The 18,972-nt window shown below is 43.1% G+C and overlaps 1 protein-coding gene across 5 annotated transcripts in view; it reads right to left on the bottom strand.

The window, feature by feature from the left end:
- Window positions 1-18,371, bottom strand: part of ECPAS (Ecm29 proteasome adaptor and scaffold) — a 63,752-nt gene extending 45,381 nt beyond the window's left edge. For 2 of the 5 annotated variants that reach the window (XM_030467748.1, XM_030467747.1), the window contains exons 1-4: window positions 18,298-18,371; window positions 9,140-9,270; window positions 2,395-2,511; window positions 870-988 (exon numbers count right to left, since the gene is read on the bottom strand). In XM_030467748.1, coding sequence (XP_030323608.1) covers window positions 870-988; window positions 2,395-2,511; window positions 9,140-9,270; window positions 18,298-18,319 — 389 coding nt within the window. In that variant the 5' untranslated portion in view covers window positions 18,320-18,371. Of the gene's footprint in view, window positions 1-869; window positions 989-2,394; window positions 2,512-9,139; window positions 9,271-17,790; window positions 17,965-18,297 lie in introns of those variants that run through there. The other 3 variants (XM_030467745.1, XM_030467746.1, XM_030467749.1) reach the window with 3 other exon arrangements.
- Window positions 18,372-18,972: the final 601 nt, after the last annotated feature.

The raw sequence follows: 18,972 nt of genomic DNA on the forward strand, positions 1-18,972 counted from the left end.
ATGTCACAAAATACAGTCTATGACTCCTTCATCTATAAGAAATCTAAAGTTTTAAATCAGTCTGCCTGAAGCCGAAGTTGATTAACATTGCTCAGCTTCACCAAAGAGTGCACACAGACAAATATATTGATTACAGACCAGTACAGAGTTCCCACAGCTCTCTTCAGTCAAGTACTTGCTTTTCACCATGGCCAAAGAATACAATCAGGTATTTCACACTGATCTCATAAATGGAAGCAAGGTTTTACTGCAAGGCCTTTCACTGAAGTCAATTTACACTGTCACAGTGATGCAGAGTGAATGAAGATGTGATTTTAGTACCATTTTTCCACAGTGGAAATCCATCTCAATGTAAACCAGAAACTGGTCCATACTAAACAGTTTTCTAGAAGTTCTTGGTACACAGCAGTTCCCAACTTCAGTCATTTTTTATTTATTACAACTTAAATATTTCAAGTGAGTAGGAATCCTGGTTATCTCACAATTTAGAGTAGCCAATCTGAGACAGTTACTGCTGTTCTTGTTGTTGGAGGGAGAATAATTACTGAAGGCCTGGTCTTAAGTTGGGAACTTGAATTTGATGAAAGTGGATGGAGGATACAGGCAGACACATCCATTATAACAGGAGGCTTCATATCATACAAGGAGTCTGCTGCTGCAGATCCTATATATTTACTAAAACACTAGTCTATATGAATTCTTTGTACCACCCAAACTACTAAATTGCCAGTCCAAACTCAACAAGCCAAGAACATCCTAAGCAATGAAGATATCACCAAGGAAAACAGTAATCTTCTAAAAATTGATGCAAATTGTTTTACTGGAACAATATCAACACAATAATTCACTTCAAGGATAAGTAGTTATACCTGTCTTGCTGTGGTTGAGGTTTCCCTTCCATTGCAGTGAGAAGAGTTGGAGCCAATTCACATTGTTTTTCCACAGGTAGGCGGGGATATCCCATCTTAACATAAATTATGGTAAAATTCTAAAGGAATAGAAAAAGTATACAATTCAGCAGCAGTGCAAAAGAAGTATCTGTTCTTCAAACTTGTCTGTTGTGTTACATAATTCAATGTTAGAAACATTGTATGCTTTGAAAGACCAATTTCTTAATTCTAAGGCTCCTTGGACTGACAGCTATAAAAGGGGAGGCTCAGCACTACCTACTCAGAAAGGGTTTTCTGAGCAGTTCTTGTTGAGGCTCAGCTTTAAAAGGAAGAAAAATTCTGAAATGGAACAGAAAGCAATATTGAATACAAATCAAGTAGCACAGGCAAAATTTCCCTTAACAATGTGTTCCAAAATCATCACAATTAGAAGCTGCTAATTTAAAGCAGAGTCCAGTGAGAGGACAGAACATCAGAGCAATACCGAACACTGGACTATCTAACTGCTATTGTGTTGATCCAAGAACCACAGATATAGGAGTTGTGTGTTCAGAAACCTACTTGAAAGAAATGTTGAAATCAGAAGCATTACCCTTCTTTGCAGTTGGCACTTGTTAAGATTTTATGAAGCCTCATGGCACAAAACAGTACACATCAATCAGATACATGAATGATAACAGATTTTTGCCCTGTCTAGCCAAAAGCAGCTTTTTTCAATGTCCTCTTCAAATAAGATGACCATTTTACTGTTTTACAGAACACGTGCACTCTAGAAGCCATCAGCCATTTCTAGAAGTGAACTCCAGTTGTTTAAACATAATAGGATATTACTTCTATGTTACCACTGTTTAAAATATAAATATTTCTCTATCAGTTTCTAGGATGCTGTTTTCCATTTATGCTATGAGAAGGACAGACAGTTTCCCTCTGATTCCTAGAATTTTTCACCATGGTGATTTGCAACAGACCTACTACAGTTGAAATTAAAATTGTCCTCAGTTTGACAAAAATATTTTAAACTACTTTCACTCTTGAAACTAGATTGAATGAGACTATTCCTTATATAAAATTAGGGTTTTTTTCATCTCTTCTTGCTCAGCTAGGGTCCTGACCCATAAAAACTTGTTTCTCATGTGCTCAGAGAAATACAGGTATTTGAAGTAAGACTCTGATCCTGCACTTACCAGCACAAGGATTGGTAGCTGCTTGCAAGATGGAGCTTCTAACAATGAACAGGCCCTCTACAATACGAGCAATGACAATTCATGCATTCATGAAATATAAAGTGTAATTTGAACAGAATCAACAGTGTAGCTGCTTTATAACATGAAGTTTCACCCACTCCAGACTATAAAGCTTGGTTTAAAAAAAACTTCTCAAAACACCAACCTGATGACAATAACATACTTGCTAATAAAACTAACAGGTAAACACAAGAGCTTTGAAGACTATTCTGTTTGTTACAAGTAAATCAGCAACTGTTCTTGGAAGAAAAGGCACTTACAGTGACAAAAGACACTGCAGAAGGATCTTGATACTGAACCAGCAATGTCTCCACTGGAAGCTGAATTTTTGGACGACTTTTGATGCGTTTATTCAGGTGAACCAGCAGCTCCATGACCTATCAGGAAGAAAACAAAAGCCTTTAAAAGAGCTACTATTAATTTTATTACTTTGAACTCCACATGTCACCCACAATCCATAAGGCGGACTTGTTATAGACAAATTGGCCTGAGCTTCCTGATTATTTAATCTCAAATAAAACAGGAGCCATTATCTATTGTATTATCTTGAAACCATTCTGATACGCCTCAAGTCACTCTTAAGAAAAATACATTAAAAGTCCCAACCCACGCCACAGCTGATCATCTCCATCTATAGAAATGCAAGAAATCATTACTGAGGATGTCCAGATCCTTCTATGCAGCTGGTTATGATTCCTCAGAAGTGAGCCAGGCCTGAAAATCTGCAGTGTTGCTCTAACTTATGGCTACAGAGTAACTCCATGACACAGAACAAAAAAAAAACAAGGAAAAGAACCTCACCCATAACCCTATCACACCAACAAATAAGTGTATGAAAACTATGTTTGGAGTGGAACTGTACAGAACTTAAATCCTTCAGCCAAGAGGAGAAGATGAGGGCAAGAGGAGCCTTGTGATGGTCAGGCAGGAGCACTGCGCAGCCCTGACCTGGGCAGCAGTGAGAGGTGACAGCTTGGGGGAACAGCCCTGGGCTCCAGTGGACATCCAGATGAGCAGGGCCTGGAGTGTGCTGAAACAAGAGAGGTGCAGAGTAATAATGAAGACTCTTAAGTAGTGGAGCACAGGCACAGAGGATATGTGTAGTCTATATTTGTGGAGGTTTTTCAAGACCCTTCTCAATAAAACGCTCAGCATCCTGGTTGGGATTTATCATGGAGCATTTTAAACAGGAGAGGGAGGCCTGGAAACTTTCTGAGGTCCCATCCAAGCTGAATTAGCCCGTGATTCTGCAATCCCATGAAGTAGTTTCTTAGTATAGCGTCAGAAAAATGTAATTTGTAAATCCACTAAATGTGATACCATAACTGAATGGAGGAACTTGGATAATGACAATCTCCACTCTGCAATAATGGGTTGTAAGAAATCACACTGAACATCTACATATGGGACCCAAAACGTACTAAAATCTCAAGCATGATGATGCAAAACTGCAAGTGACAGGCAACAGAGTCAGCTCAGTTCCAGTAAAACTAAAGACAGTCCTAGATGCATGCTAACTTCAAACAACTCAGGTCAAGAAGCCCGGGTGGGAACAGTCCTGTGCTTTTTGTGCCTCATTACCCTGGCCATTGTACGGTGACAAAGTAAATTGCTGTCACTCTAGCTGGTCATGGAATAAAGGTATGCTTGCTGAGCTGCATTTGAGCTAAGATAGCATCTTTGCATCCACTCCATGACCAGGTATCAAACACAATAATGCCCAGATATAATCCTGATAATCTGCACATCTGACCACAAGCATGTGACTGAGAACAGAGATAAGCTGACAAACTATGTGTCTACATTCAGGCAGTTCCTCTATCACCCATGAGTCTTCCTCACTTGTGTAGGAGTCTCAGGAAAAAGAAAGGAGAGTCATGGGTTGAAATTAAAACAGATTTAATAAAACAATAGTATGAAATACTATCAATCTCAATACTGAAATTAAATATGAAGTTATACAGACCCCATACAGTGGACACAAGTTCACAGAAATCACAGTGTTAGGGGCTGGAAGGGACCACGAGGTCATAGAGCCCAAACCCCCCATCAGAGCAGGACCACCTAGTGTAGGTCACACAGGAACACATCCAGGTGGGTTCTGAATGCCTCCAGAGAAGGAGACTCCACAACTTCCCGGGGCAGCCTGTGTCAGTGCTCTGTCACCCTCACAGTGAAAATGGTTTTTCTTATGTTTACATGGAACCTCCTATGCTCCAACATAGATACACAACTACCCCTTGTTCTATCATTGGTTATCACTGAGAAGAGCCTGGCTCCATCCTCCTGGCTCTCCCTTTACATATTTATAAACATTTATGAGGTCATCCCTCACTCTCCTCCTCTCCAAGCTGAAGAGACCCAGCTCCTTTCCTCATAAGGGACATGTTCCACTCAATCATCTTGGAAGCTCTGCTCTGGACTCTTTCAAGAAGTTCCCTGTCCTTGAACTGAGGGGCCCAGAACTGGATACAATATTCCAGATGTGGCCTTACCAGGGCAGAGTAGAGGGGAAGGAGAAACTGTCTTGATCTACTCATAACCCCCCTCTAGTGGACCCCAGGATGCCATTGGCCTTCTTGGCTACAAGGGCACACTGCTGGCTCATGGTCATCCTTCTGTCCACTGGAACTCCCAAGTCCCTTTCCTCTGTGCTCCTCTTAGCAGTTCAGTACCCATCCTGCTACATGGTGCTGTTCTTTCCCACATGCAAGACTTCACACTTGCCCATGCTGCAATTTATTAAATTTCTCCTTGCCCATGTCTCCAGTCCTGCAGTTTTGTGCACTCCAAGCAGTGGATTCCAGAAATCACACACTGTATCACAGCTCCAGCAACACTCCTAACAAACAGAGAGCAGACCTCGGACAGATTGGTAGATGAGACCCTCCAGGGACAGCAGCCACCGAGGAAGAGCAGCAAAATTCCTCGTTTATAGTGAGAGTGACATTTCTGGTCCAAAATATTTCTGCTGGCCAGCTTGGATCAGCTGCCCAAGCTTCACACCCCCTATCTAGCTCAAAACTGCTAAAAAACCCAGTCACTGTAGAAACCTGAACACCATGTCTGGCCGAAATAAAATAGTGTCTTATCAATTTTGTTCTCACAGACTTGGGTGCTGCAGGCTCCTCAAAACTGCACTGAAAACAGAAAATTGATTCTATAAATCTATCCTAACGGAACCAGGACACTAAGTAATGTTGACAGCTATAAAATTTTGCTGTTGCAGAATTATTAATAGTGGTCACAAATTCCTATTATTCAAAAGAGGAAAAAAACCTGTCTGAATACACTTTTTTTGAGAAGGATGAGAAATGTGCATATGACTACAATAATGTTTGAGGAAGCTGCTAAAATTACCCATGGTGGCTAATGTAAAAAGACGTGGCTGGATTTGAGTATGCGTGAGGGTTTAGCTAATGTCCTGCTTCTCTAATTGTGAGTATCAAATCAGTGCATGAAGGATCTCATCCAGTAGTACTCACAAGACCTGAATCTGAGAAATGTTTACACAGTTCCAAGTACAACAGCTTCTTGTGTTTTCGTTGGCTTCACCTTGGCTGCATAAAGTGACACAGTATGCAGCTGGCACAAATGCTGCCTGTCCATCAATACCTCTTGGAGCACTTCTGAACGACCAGAGTGAATCTATCCTACATTAGTTCTTTGTGTGACACTGCTGGGTAATTAATTGAGTAGAAGACATCCTAGAGTTGAATTTAACTTATCTGCCAAGCTGTAGCCTGAAGAGGGATTACCTTTTCAGACCAGACAGATTAAGAAGGTATAGTTCATCCACATACTTAGATTATGTCCTGAATCTGAAAGTGCATGAGGACAATGAGTTTAAATTACTAAATGAGGCAGTAATACTGACCTGACAGTCACAAAATTAAGGGCAGTGATAAGACCAACAAAGTAGTATGCTGAGGCAGTAGGAAGAAAAATAGAATTTTAATTTCTCCTTTCCATCACAGCAGTATAGGCTTGAGGAGAAAGTTAGTTTGGGGAGTCAAAGTAAAATCAGAGTAGTCAATCCATCCAGCATACTCAAAGAATTACCCTGCGCTTCTAACATTGGGTGAACCAAGTCCCTGAACAACTGCATTGATCACTTTGGCAGCACATTGTCAGCACACCAGTGTTTGTTGCTTATATACTGTCAAAAGCTACATTGTCAATTCAATTAAAATACTGTAAGTTTTCAAAATCACAATTAACTATGTTGGCACATTTTTTGTTTGCTTTATTTCAAACACTACGCATTTGCAAGAGAGAGACAGAAGATGAGATGGCAGTTTTGTTACTGCCTATAGTCAGTCACTGGTTGAAGAGTTTGTCCTCTCTTTTCGTTCTATTTAATAGCCTTTATTAAATTAGCTTGCCAATGGCCTAAGTGCTCATTTGAAAAAACACATGCTTTCCTTTTACTTACATTGCCTTAACATGATTTTGAAGCTGGCATTGAACAACAGCCACATTCTTTGCTGTCCACCAGGCAAAATTAGCATTGCAAAGCTAGGTATTTGTGTTTAAAAATCATAACCATCAGACTTCTTAGGACATCTTCCCATCATATTAACAGCAAAGTAAGAGCAAGCAGAAAACTGAAATCTCATTTCTGGTGTAACAGGTAAAGGCAATGCGTCCATTGAACAGATTTATCTGCAGCTTATACACACCCCACAGTAAATCTTCACTGATGCTAATTAGAATGAAAGTCTACCCCCTCTCTCTGCCTCACTGATAAATTATTTTGCTATGTAAAAAATATTAAACAAACAAACAAAAAAACCCAAACACATACTGAGCCTTCTTGTTATACTTCAAATTTATTATCAAAACAATACCAAAGATTTAACTGCCCTTCACTGATAAGGCAAGAGATGAATTCAGGGTCATTTCCTTGACTGAAACATATTTAATGAATACTAAGTAATACAGTAAATTGATGTAATGGTTTAGAATATAATAATCATCTTGTATAAATAAAAATCTAGTTTAAACACAGAGACAGATGATGGAGAAATGAGCTTTATTTAACTATTCATTATAACACAAAAACTATAACATACCATAAGCATGCTGTGTGATTTTGACACCCCTTCTAAAATTAAAAAGAATTTTTAAAAAATTAAAAAATCAGAAAACAATTCCAGTTTATGGACTAGTATCATATAAAATAACAAAAGAAATTTCACTAGCTAGTTGGATGCTTTTCTTCAGAGCTTCAAGTGCACATGATGAGCAGGTATTCATAAGAACTCTCTGATACCTGTCCTTCAGCACAGTAGAATGTCTTCACATCTATGGATCTACTTTCATGTAATCACAGCCAGGGACCTGTTTTGTGCAGAACTTTTAGAAAAACTTGTGTTACAGTTACTTGCAGACTATCTACTCATAAACCAAGTGAAGCCATGACTATTTCCCTACTTATAAAAGACATAGAAGGGATTGTAAAAGGCTTCTTTTCTAACACTACTCTCCAGCAGTCCATCTCCACTTTGCTCAGAAAGGTCCTGGTCCACCTCAATCACCAGGCAGCTTCTTCTGATGAACAGCTGCAGGACCAAGAATTCATCCTTTGCTTTCTTATCCAGCTGCTCACAATCTTTTATATTCAGCTGCTGTTGCCCCATTTGCCTCTTCTGGTGACATCCTCCTGGCAGAACAGGAAACACAAGCAGGTGTTCCTCTGCCTGGACCCAGAGCAGGTCAGATCTCTTCTGTCATTAACATTAGGTTTAGCAATCCCCTCACACCATCCCAGACTGCTGCTGCACAAGATTTGTGCAAGAACACAGGCCTGGGAAAAAAAATAGGCTACTAAACAGAGGTCACCTCCCTGCTACAGAAGGCAGCTACATCACTCAATTCCTTCATGTTCCTATTCAATTTCATCTTTAACACTGGTTGGTCCTTTCCTGGTCACTGAACAGAAGAAATAACCAGTGCATAGTGCACAGGAACTAGGGCCAGGCCCATCAGATCAGCAGAGGGGAGGCTGCTGCAGCTCCATACCCCCAGGTCTAAGCAGGAGAGTCACACATTCACCAGTGGGTTCCACAGACAGAGATCCACATTAGTTCCTCCCCATATCACCTAGGTCCATGTCTTTCCATACCACTGCTTCCTCCACTAAGCATCCCAATAGAAGGCTTGTGCAATTGCAACATTATCTTCCCCTGCATCCCACTGTGTCCTCTACCCCTGGGCTTGTGGAGATGGGCTTTTGATGGGTTGATGGATCCTATAATGCACCAGGGAGCAGCTGGGGCAGTGCTGGTTCTGCACTTGCTGTTATCTCCCTGTACTCCTTCACAGGTGTGCAGATGAACTTAACCTAACAACAGTGAACTGAATTACCCAGGTACACATTAAATTCCATCTCCAAAGCTGCTTGGTCCTTGTTCCTAGGCAGGTAACCAGACAAAGATTGTAACAGTTTGGGGGGCTGGAATTTAATATCTACCTGACTGAATTCTATACCAGGGTACTGAATTCCTCCAGATCAGAATCAAATTCCATCTTCAAAATTGTTCAGTCCTTGCTCCTACTCCTGTTATCAGACAAGCAAATGACACTAATGAGTAGGTCTTAACTGTCTTTTACACTAGAAGCAAGCTCACATCACATATGCCATGAGTCAGGTGGTTGCACAACAGACCTACCCTGCAAGCCACAGCAACTGCCACTATGGCACTAAGTCTTGGTCTCAGGCTAACTCATAGCTAGCTGCCCTCAAGTAGAAACAAATGCAGCCTCCATACACCAGCAAGAGCCACACATCTACAAAACACTTTGCTGATACAAGAATCACTGTTCTATTTAAGTTTTAACTGTTGTAAGAAACCCATTCTTTATCATGTTCACAGAAACTCTTCCTCAAAGAATAAAGTTCTCAACAGTGAACATGCAAGCGTACTATATCATGATACACCAGGGGTATTTTTTTTCTCCCTGACAGTGAAAACATACCATTATAGTATATTGGACCCTTACCTTTTTACGAACTCCTTCCTGTGTGCTGGACAGCTTGAGGAGAACAGGGGGTAGGAATTTGGAAATAATGTTCTGTAACTGCTCGTCTGTTTCTGCATGGCCAAGACGCAAGAACACACGTTCAAGCTGATCTGCAATTTAAAATAATAACATATTAAAAAAAAAAAAAAGTCAAATTGGCTGAAACTCAAAATTGCTGTTGGAAGAAAACAACTTTTGCTGAACATAGTGGGCTTGTAAAAAATTCTGCACATTTCTTCAAGTGCTTCTATCTCAACAGCGGTCAACAGAGATCCATCTTCTATTTTTAATGCCAACTGAGCAAACTGTTCAAGGCAGAAACCAGCCTCACAGCTTCCAGAACTAGCTTTCACGCCTACATGGACACCATTCCTATCAAAGACAGAAGTAGATGACATTTCCTTTGCATCACATTGTTTCATATAGAGACTAGAAATTTTTCGTAGGTGAAATGGAAGACTGGCATCTCCAAGTCATTTCCTGTCCTTTCACTTTTGAAAGCAAAGGTGTGTGACTGTGTAGGGAACAACTTTTGAAAGTATGCTTGCTATGCTCTGCATTCAGATCATCATGTTCTGTATCTGCAGTAGCTGAACTAGAGGGAAAAAAATCCTGGCCAATTCTTGTTGTTATTTTAACCAACAAGAACATACAACAGAACCCAAGACCAACTACAGTTAGTACAGCAGAGAGGAAAGAGTCCAGGCAAAGCATTAGTTATAAACTTTGTGCAAGCCACTCTATGGCAGCTGGGTACTAATAATCAGGCAGCACACCTGAAAGTAAAAGACAGAAGCTACAAAGTGAAAAACATGTTCCTTTTTTAACAAGGGCATGGGTAACAGTTTTAAACTGGAAGAGGGTAGATTTAGGGTAGACCATAGAAGAAATTCTTTACTGTGAGGGTGATGAGACACTGGAACAAGCTGCCCCGGGAGGCTGTGGCTTCACCCTCCACTGAAAGTGTTCAAGACCAGGTTGGAAAGAGCTTGAAGCAACACAATCTAATGGGAGGTGTCCCTGCCTGTGAAGGTCCCTTCCATCCCAAACCAATATATGAATCTACTATAAGATAATTTCACGAAAACAGATGGAATTTCAAGGAAACCAAAAACTTCTGTCAGCACAAGGGCTGAGGACCATCTGTCTTAATACAAAGAATGGTAAAGTCCCTACTTTAAGTGCCAAGATGCAGCTACCTCAACAGCTAAACTAGAAGCATACCAAAACCTCCAGAGCATAGCAGCATTCCAAGCAACCAGGCTTAGAACACTGTTTGTGAACCAGACCAGGTCCACCTCTTCTCCATACTGCATCACTGAAGCCAGATACACAAGCAGAAGGAGACCAAGAGCTTTTGAAGGTCTTTGGATACCCTAAAAAGAAAAAAACATTGCTCCAAAGACTAATACAAGGCAAACTGTTACAAACTGAGCTTAGGGGGAGACCAAGAACTCTCCTCCAGTGGAAGAGGATCACTGAGCTCACTGTAAAGGACTACAGAGGAAAAAAAAAAAACAAAAAAAACTGGTAGGGCAGAGGTAGAGACTGAGGTGACTGGATATAGTTGAAACTTAATGAACAAAATAGATGTTGAAATGCAAATACATCTGTTTTCAGGAAGCCTGTAATGATGTAGATGCAGAAAACTTCACTGTCCTATTTTTAAACTCTGTTATCCTTGCTCAAAGAGCCTTCACATCATCATCCCTCCTCTGCCACCTGCAGATTAAACATAAACATATCCTTTCTAGCATTCTATTTTCTGCTAAGCAAATATGACAGGCAACTGAAAAGACAGAGAACTATGAAATTTTACTGCCAAGGAAATTATAAGATGAAACTCTGCAGCACCTACAGTGCAAACTGACAGGAGAGTCAATCTCTTGTATCAGACAGATTTCATGGAACAATCAGGCTGCTAATCAGTCAATGATTTCATTATATTTATTGCATAGTCTAGTTACTATAATTTTTAATCCTAATGATTTCTCTTTTCACTTCTTTCACATGTCACACTTGCCCATTAATAGTCATCTCCTTCAAGACCTCCATGGTGTCTCACAAATCCACCAGCACTATGGGACTGCCTATGCCAAACTGCTGGAAGAAGACAAGCAATAAATGAAATAATGAAGTTTTTTGCATCATGACCTGGAACTCCAGGAGCTCACTGCAGACCCACCATCCTCAAGCAAGCCAGTTGAGCAACCTCACCCACACGTTCCTTCACAGAGCAACAGATCAAAATCAAGTGTAACAAAAGCCGAATTTAGCTGTTGGTAAAGCCATATGCTGCAGTCACTGGACTACACACACCTTCTGAAAAACAGAAACCAGTCTGTATGTGCCTACAGGAGCAGTTCAGCAATGCACTGAATCACAAGCATAGAATCCATATTTCCTGCTTCCTCCATTATTCTGTTGCTAGAAGTAGCTACTAGAATTGCAGAATAGTTATCAGGACTATTAGTTATCAGGAAAAATAATGCTATCCCTTGTTTATGCTGCAGGTGAGATACATCTATTACTCCTCCCATATCCCTGCTGCTTGATACCGGACTCCAGAATCCTCCTCTTACCCACAGCATGACAGGACTTTGCAGCAAATTCAAGGAGATTCATGCCTTGCTTCAGTTAAGAAAATGGTGAGGAGTTTATCAAAGCCCTCTCCAATGCAGGCGGCATCCATAACAATGGGACAGGAAAACAAAGAGCTACAAACCCTCCCAAGTATTGCACATCAACCCTTTCCTCCCGTTTTTGTTCTACTAACAATTAACACCATCTCCAAGGCTGTAAGTATTCATTGTGGGAAAACATAACCCCTGGAGATACAAAGCATCACAAAGAATGGTTCAGGAGAGGAGCTGAGGATGCAATATCTGGGAGTATATGCGTGCTGCAGACCAAATGGCTGGCATAGGGCAAGCTCACTCTCCTCTCTGCCTGATGTCTTCTCACAACCTTCACCCAGCCTGCCTGTGCAGCCTGCATCAGCAAGCAGACCACTGTGCATAAGACATCAAACAAGACAAAGGGTTTGTGCCCAGCCCATCTCACAAGTTTTTAAGAATGAAGCAAAAATCTCTATCTATTTTTACAGGCCCTACTACTGATGGTAAAACTACACTATTGTAATTTCAGAGAGACACCACTAGGTTATATAAGAATAATAACCTTATATAAAGAATAATAAGTGAAGCAAGAGGTTTAACTTGCTTTGCTACATGCCATAGAAAAAAAAAGATGACATAAATCATTTTGGATAAGCATTAGCAACTGAAGTTAACTACTACAGTCATCTTATCACAGCCTGACAGTAAGAGTACTGAATTTTACTTAGAAAGTTTTACACATCTCAGTCTTTACCCTTGACAGCAAACACTGATCTCAAAATGCAGCCCATGCAATGATATACCTCCTATAATTTTTGCTTTATAAAGTTTACTAGTAGATTTAAAGATACTTCTTAAAATTTTCTAGAAGGCTGGGAAGAAGGCACTAATGGAGGGATTACATTTAGTGTAATATAGCTTTATCCTTATCTAAAAATCCAATACTTAGAATGTTTGAGATTTTATAAAGGCTTTTCCTTCCTCAGCCTCACAGTAAACCTTCATCTCAAATTTAGGACTGCAGAATTCCCTTGATATTGACTCCCACGTATATCACCCTGTGCATCAGCTAATTGTATGTTTATAAAGTTACATCCCTACCATTCTACTACAGTTCAGCTCTGGTGAACGTGGTGCTGGGGGACGAACACACTGCCAGAAGCACAGGACCAACTGCTAATGCAGTGCAGAGAATTACAAAAAAAGGAACCCAAAACACTGTCATTATATTATTTACATTGGTGAGAAAGTCAAAGTGAAAGGAGAGAAAGGGAAAAAGGAAGAATACTTTACTGGGAAAGAAGTGGAGAACCCCACGCCCAATGACAAACCCACATATCAGAAGCAATGGAAAAGAGAAATGCACTCCTGGGATCACCACAAGCCTTCCAGATGGACTCCACTATGCAGAGTTCCCCCTTCTGCCAGATAGGATTGGAAGGAACAAACCAAGATTAAATCACTACTACCCTTCAGCACATAACTGAATTCATTATTCTTGAGATACTCTTGCAAGTTTTCCTTTACAAACATGAAGGCTGGAAGCAACTTCCTGAAAGATGATTGTGCTGGCACTCAGAATCTGCTTATGAGTTCTGTGCCAACCATAGTCCCTGTCAGACTTGCCCGTTATACTAGAAAGCACCTAAGAACTCATATCTGATTTATTAATTAGTCTTAATAACACATCTATGACAGTCAACATTTTAGTATGGATTGGAAAAAAAAAAAAGCAGCACAATCAAGAATGAACGGCATGAACACAAAAATTAACATGTAGTTTTATTTTTTAAATATATACAATTAAGTACACACAAAATGTGTTAACAGATTTTCACATATTTTGGCACAATCATGATTTTTTTTCCATGCTTCTGTGCAGTATTTTCACACAACATTACATTTTTGTGCCATTTTCTTAACAACAACAAAAAAACCCAAAAACAACAAACAAACAAAAAGTTCTAAGAGGATAAACATAAATACAGAGATTTTAAAACTTGGCACTACATATGAAGAAATGCTCCCTTTCACCATATGTAAAAGAACCAAAGTGGCAGGAAAGCAAGATTTATCTCTGGATCTCTGTTTCCAGCAGCAGTGTCCAATTTGTGTCAACAGACACAGTGTATTTGGAATCTGAAATCCCAAGTTACCATGGCAATGCAGTTACCTATCTGTGAGAAAATGCATGTTTCAATTCTGGTTCTTTCCAGTCTCTGCTTAAGGCTACAGGGAGGATCAGCAATTAGGACCACACCTCATACAAGAAGGAAAGGAACAGATTTATAAACACAGACAACCTGTACGAATTATACAAGAAAGTCTCATTAGCAGTAATGCTTTAACTTGTGCTTTATAAACTCCCAAATCCTTTAACACTTGTCATAGGTCAGAGTTATTTCTAAGTCTTGCTACTTCAGAACTGATGTCTGAACTTAGCCTCCTAAGCCAAGAGAAAAGCCCCAGCCTGCTCAGTGAAACTCATCCCTTCTTCCTCTTCTGCTATGCAACAGCCTGCCAAAGGGACCAACTCAGGGAAAGGATGAAGCAAATAAATTAACAGCTTTATGTTCTTCTTCTGGTATTGCCGACCTTTCTCTTCTCCTTTTTTCTTTTTTTTTTTTTCTTAATTAAGATCAGAATTAAAATTGAGAAGTTAACTCACTGAATGCTTGGTCTTACCGAGGTAGCTAGCTCACTGTTTATCCATCTTTTTAACAAAGCAATCTCCTCTTGGTTCAGCTAAGGGCAATTCCATTTCATGTGTCCAGGTTCTCCTCCTTATCCTTACACAAGATGAAGAATTAGCTCCCTCTGGCACTCATAGATACCATGTACAGCACATCAGCTGTTCTGCACAGACCCCTCAGCAATGTACATTCAAGTTGCTCGGTATCAAGTAGAGCACACCCTTCTTATAAAAACTGACTCAAGGAACTACTAGGGCTAGGATATGTCAAGGTAACTCTATTTCACAATTTAACTACTACCACAAAAACACCACAGGAACCAAAAAGAGAGCCTGAGTCCTCTGAAACACAGAGCACAATGTGTGATGGGAAAATTCTGACTTTATGCACAAAATTTATCTTCACTTTCCTGAAAAGGATCTGTTTAGTGGGAATGCTATATTAAACCTATAGCTCTGCTTCAGTAAACCAACCAAATAAAAAAACCCTCCCACATTGCCTGAACTCTGCAGAACCATTACTTTACAGCAGCAGCCATGGTATTTTCTTCAAAGGGACATACACCAAATACTGAACACAGAAGCATTTCAACTTCACTGCCTGGATGGCATGGGTACAACTGGGGAGAGGTCTTTGCTAAAGCAAAAACTCAAACACTCCCCTCAGTCCCTCCAGATCTAAGCAATTGTTTCTGTACTATTTTGCGGGCAGAACAAATAAAAGTTCTCATCTGTTGTGCCACAACAGAAATAGGAGTCAAATTCCTGTTCAAATGGTATTAAGACTCTGGGAGAAAGTATATCTCCTATGATTACAGCAGCCAAGAGTCGGGATTTGCTGGTGCTATTCTTGGATCTACCAGTAACCCATCCCGTGCCTACAGCCAAATCACTTAAGGGGTCATTTGTAAAAGCAGGCCTGTCACCACGTTATTTTACAAGACCTAAGTGGAAATGCTTGGGAAGGCCTGGGGGAGAAAGGCAATATTCCCTTTTTTTCATTCTGTTCCTCCATTTTATAGAGAACCTTTCACAAAAGCTTGAACAGCATACTGAAATCCATGTGCAATATCTCAGGCTTAGGGTCTTCCTTCAAGGGGATAACTTCTCAATCAAGATTAATTTTCCTTTCTCTTGCATCTGAACTCTTACAGCTCAATTCAACGACAATATATAGATTTTGCATTGGTTTATAAACTGTCCTGTTTCCATTCTTATGCTGCGTTCAAACAGTTTGTTCTCTAAAAAAATAAGCAGCCTTATAAAGAGTTTAAGCAAAAAGAGTTTGTGTTTGACTGGAGCTACAGACAAAAGCTTCCTTACAGCTATGTGCATATAAAGCAAGGAAAAGTGGTCTAGTAGCAATTATTCTAGTTATTTCAGAACTACTCATAATTCTAAACAGGAACAGATTTCTTTCCAAATATGCTGAAATATAACTATTTAAATATATAAAGACAGTAGGCCCACATGGGGCCCTCCTTTTCTATTCTTTTTCCATTAGCTTTCCTTTTTAATTAAACCCACAGTACTTTCTATTCAGTGACAGCCGAGGTTCAAGGGAAAACAAAACAAAACAAAACAGCCATTCTCTCCATACACCCCTCACTCCAGAACGGACTTCTAACCAACCAGTAAGAATCCCTCAATTCTGAAGGATGCAGTGGTCAAATAACCTGAATGATATAATATAAATATTAGCATGAATCTCAATCTGACATTTGCCCTTCCCTTTTAACAGAACGGGCTGTGTAGCAACCAGGATAGGACTGAGGAGGGATTTTTTTTCAGGATCAGATTTGGAGGCTGGAAAGCCAGATCACGCAGAGATGAAAGTCAAGGAGTTAGAAGAAAAAGATCTCACACTGACAACTTTCACCAAGGGGAATCATGTTAACACTGTAAAACAAACACGGCAAAAGAAGTATGGGAGGAGGGAGCCGGCAGCCAGCCCGGTGCCAGTGCCGAGGAGAGGAGAGAGTGGGTGAAAGCAACAGTGAGGTTGTCACGGTCATGGTTACAATTTATCCCAGTTGTCAATGGAATAAATAGCTTGGCACTCCTGTCCTCCAATTCAAGGATCAGTGTAACTAAAAGATCCTCCTTACTCCACCCAGAGATCCTGGCTCTGGCTACAGAAAGGACACCTTCACCATTGCCATATGTTTTATTCCACTCAGCCTAGACCCAGAAACATCTAACAAAGAGCAGAACGAGGACGACATCTACACAGCAGCACACGGAGAACAAAACAACTCAAGTGACACATCACCCAGAAATGCCTCAGAACTGAAAGCCAATAGCACAAATATGCTCAAAGTATTTCTTCTGCCCTTCCTCTCTGGTGGTTGCCAAGTACTATTTCAGGGCAACCAACGGCCCTCTCGCTCGGCTGACTCATACATTACCTTGCTATTAACTCTATAACATACATTATCTTCCTATCAGATCAATAGTGTACATTCTCTTGCCACTAGCCCTATTGGAAATAAATAAATAAATAACTTTCAAAAACGGTAAAGAAAAAAGGTTATTTTAGAATTTCATAGTCTTCTCTAGTGATAAGTCGATTCTTTCCGGCACTGGACTGCAAGAAGTATTTGGAGGTGAGAGGAACACAGTTCTGGGCTGCCCCTGCCCTGAGCGCCTGGCAGCAGAAGCGTGCAGCTCCGACCCTGTCCCCATCATGTGCCGAGAGCCGCAGAGGCTGACGATGTGCTTACACACCTACCCTCAGACACGGCATTGCGCTGACAGCACGTAAGAGGTCTGCGCCAATCCATTAATGTTTCGGAACACGTTGTTTTTACAGCGGTTCCGAGGTGAACAGGCGCTGACTGCACAAAACAGGGCAAGAGCTGGCGGCAAGAGCTGCCGCTCGCCCTTTCGGGGAACGGGATTACAGGGAGAGCAGGTGGCCGATGCCACACGGGGGGTCTGCCGGCTCCCCGTCCCGGACCCCTCCGGCAGCCGCCCTCCGTGGGCTCCGTCTACCGCCTCCTCCCGCCGAGCCGGCCCCGCAAGGTCACACGGGCGGGAAGAGGGCGCAGGCCCCGGCAGGCCGCAGCCAGCCCGTCCTGCCCGCCGAGGGGCCGGGACCTTAGCAGCCGCCCCTGCCGCCGCAGCCTTCAGTTTCCGCTTCCCGACATGGCTGCCCAGAGGGACGGGGCCGGCCTCGCCGCCTCCTCGCCGAGCTGGACCACCCCCCGTGACAGCGGAGTGCCGCCGAGGAGAGCCCCGGGCCCGGCACCGCCGCATCGCGCCCGCCCCACCTCCCTTATCCCCCGCGATCGGGAGTCCCCGACGCGGCGGCCACTTACTAAGCTCGTCTTGGGCAGCCGCGGCGGCCGCAGCCATGTTGCCAGCTGGGGAGGGAAGGGAGGCGGTGAGAAAAGCTCCGCAGCCGCCCGGCCCCGGCTGCTCCCCGCCCCACTCTCTCCTCTCCGCGGCTGGCGGCGTGGCGCAGACACTGGCACCGGGCTGGCTGCCGGCTCCCTCCTCCCAACCCAACCCCACCCCTACCCCCCTCCTTCTTCTCCTCCTCCTCCTCCTCCTCCTCCTCCTCCTCTCTGCGGCTCTTCCCGACGCCAACTACCGCGAGGGGCGGCGGGGCCCGGCAGCGCCCGCCCTCCCGTCACCGCCGTTTTATATTTAGAAAGAGCTGAGCCATCGTCCGAGCGACTCGCTCGCCCGCCGCTGGAGCGCACACGCACCGGCCCGCCGGCGCTGCTCGGGGGCGGACGGGGAGCCTGTACCGACCCCTCCACCCGCGGCTCCCCTCCCCCCGGTGGGTCCCAAGGAGGGGCGGCGGCGGGCAGCAGACTGACCCGAATCCGCGCTGACCTCCATGGCGGCCGCGGACTCCGCGGGGCGGAGTAGGGAAAGGGACGCGGTAGGCGCGTGCGGCGCAGCTGCGCCCCCTATCGGCGGCCAGGGTGCCCAGCAGACCCCCGTCTGGCAGGGGCCCGCCCACTGCTGACCGTAGCCCCGCCCCTCCCCGGCAGGGTCCCGCCCAGTTCTGGCAGGGCCCCGCCCATCGCCCCGATCCCGGCTCTGGGACAGCCCCGCCCGAACCCCGCTGCACCCCCGAGAGTCCCAGTGGACCCCGGCGTGGTGCCGGTCCTGCCAACAGGAGTGCTCCTCAGCAGCCCTCCTCACTCACCTCCTCGGCTATAGCACCTGTGCGGTCAGCGGCAGGCAGAGCTCCTCCACTGAACGCGTTCCCTGGCACCTCCATTTCCTTGCTTAGTTGGCCGCAGGCCAGCATGAGTGACAAACATACGTTTAAAACAGACGAACAAACAAAAACAAGATTTAAATGCTGAGCTGTGGTATTCCAACTAAAGCGAGAAAGCTGCCTTGGGAAATACTTCGGGAGCTGTTTTGGGGTTGCTCCGAGTGTGGGAGAATGGCGTGACCGGCTGACACAGCAGCTGCCTCCTGAGGTCTCTCTAAGGAGCACCCTTAGATGATGCTAAAGACACCCCTGGGCTGCCGCTGGC

This window comes from Calypte anna, chromosome Z, assembly GCF_003957555.1.
Source record: "Calypte anna isolate BGI_N300 chromosome Z, bCalAnn1_v1.p, whole genome shotgun sequence".
NCBI lineage: Eukaryota > Metazoa > Chordata > Aves > Apodiformes > Trochilidae > Calypte > Calypte anna.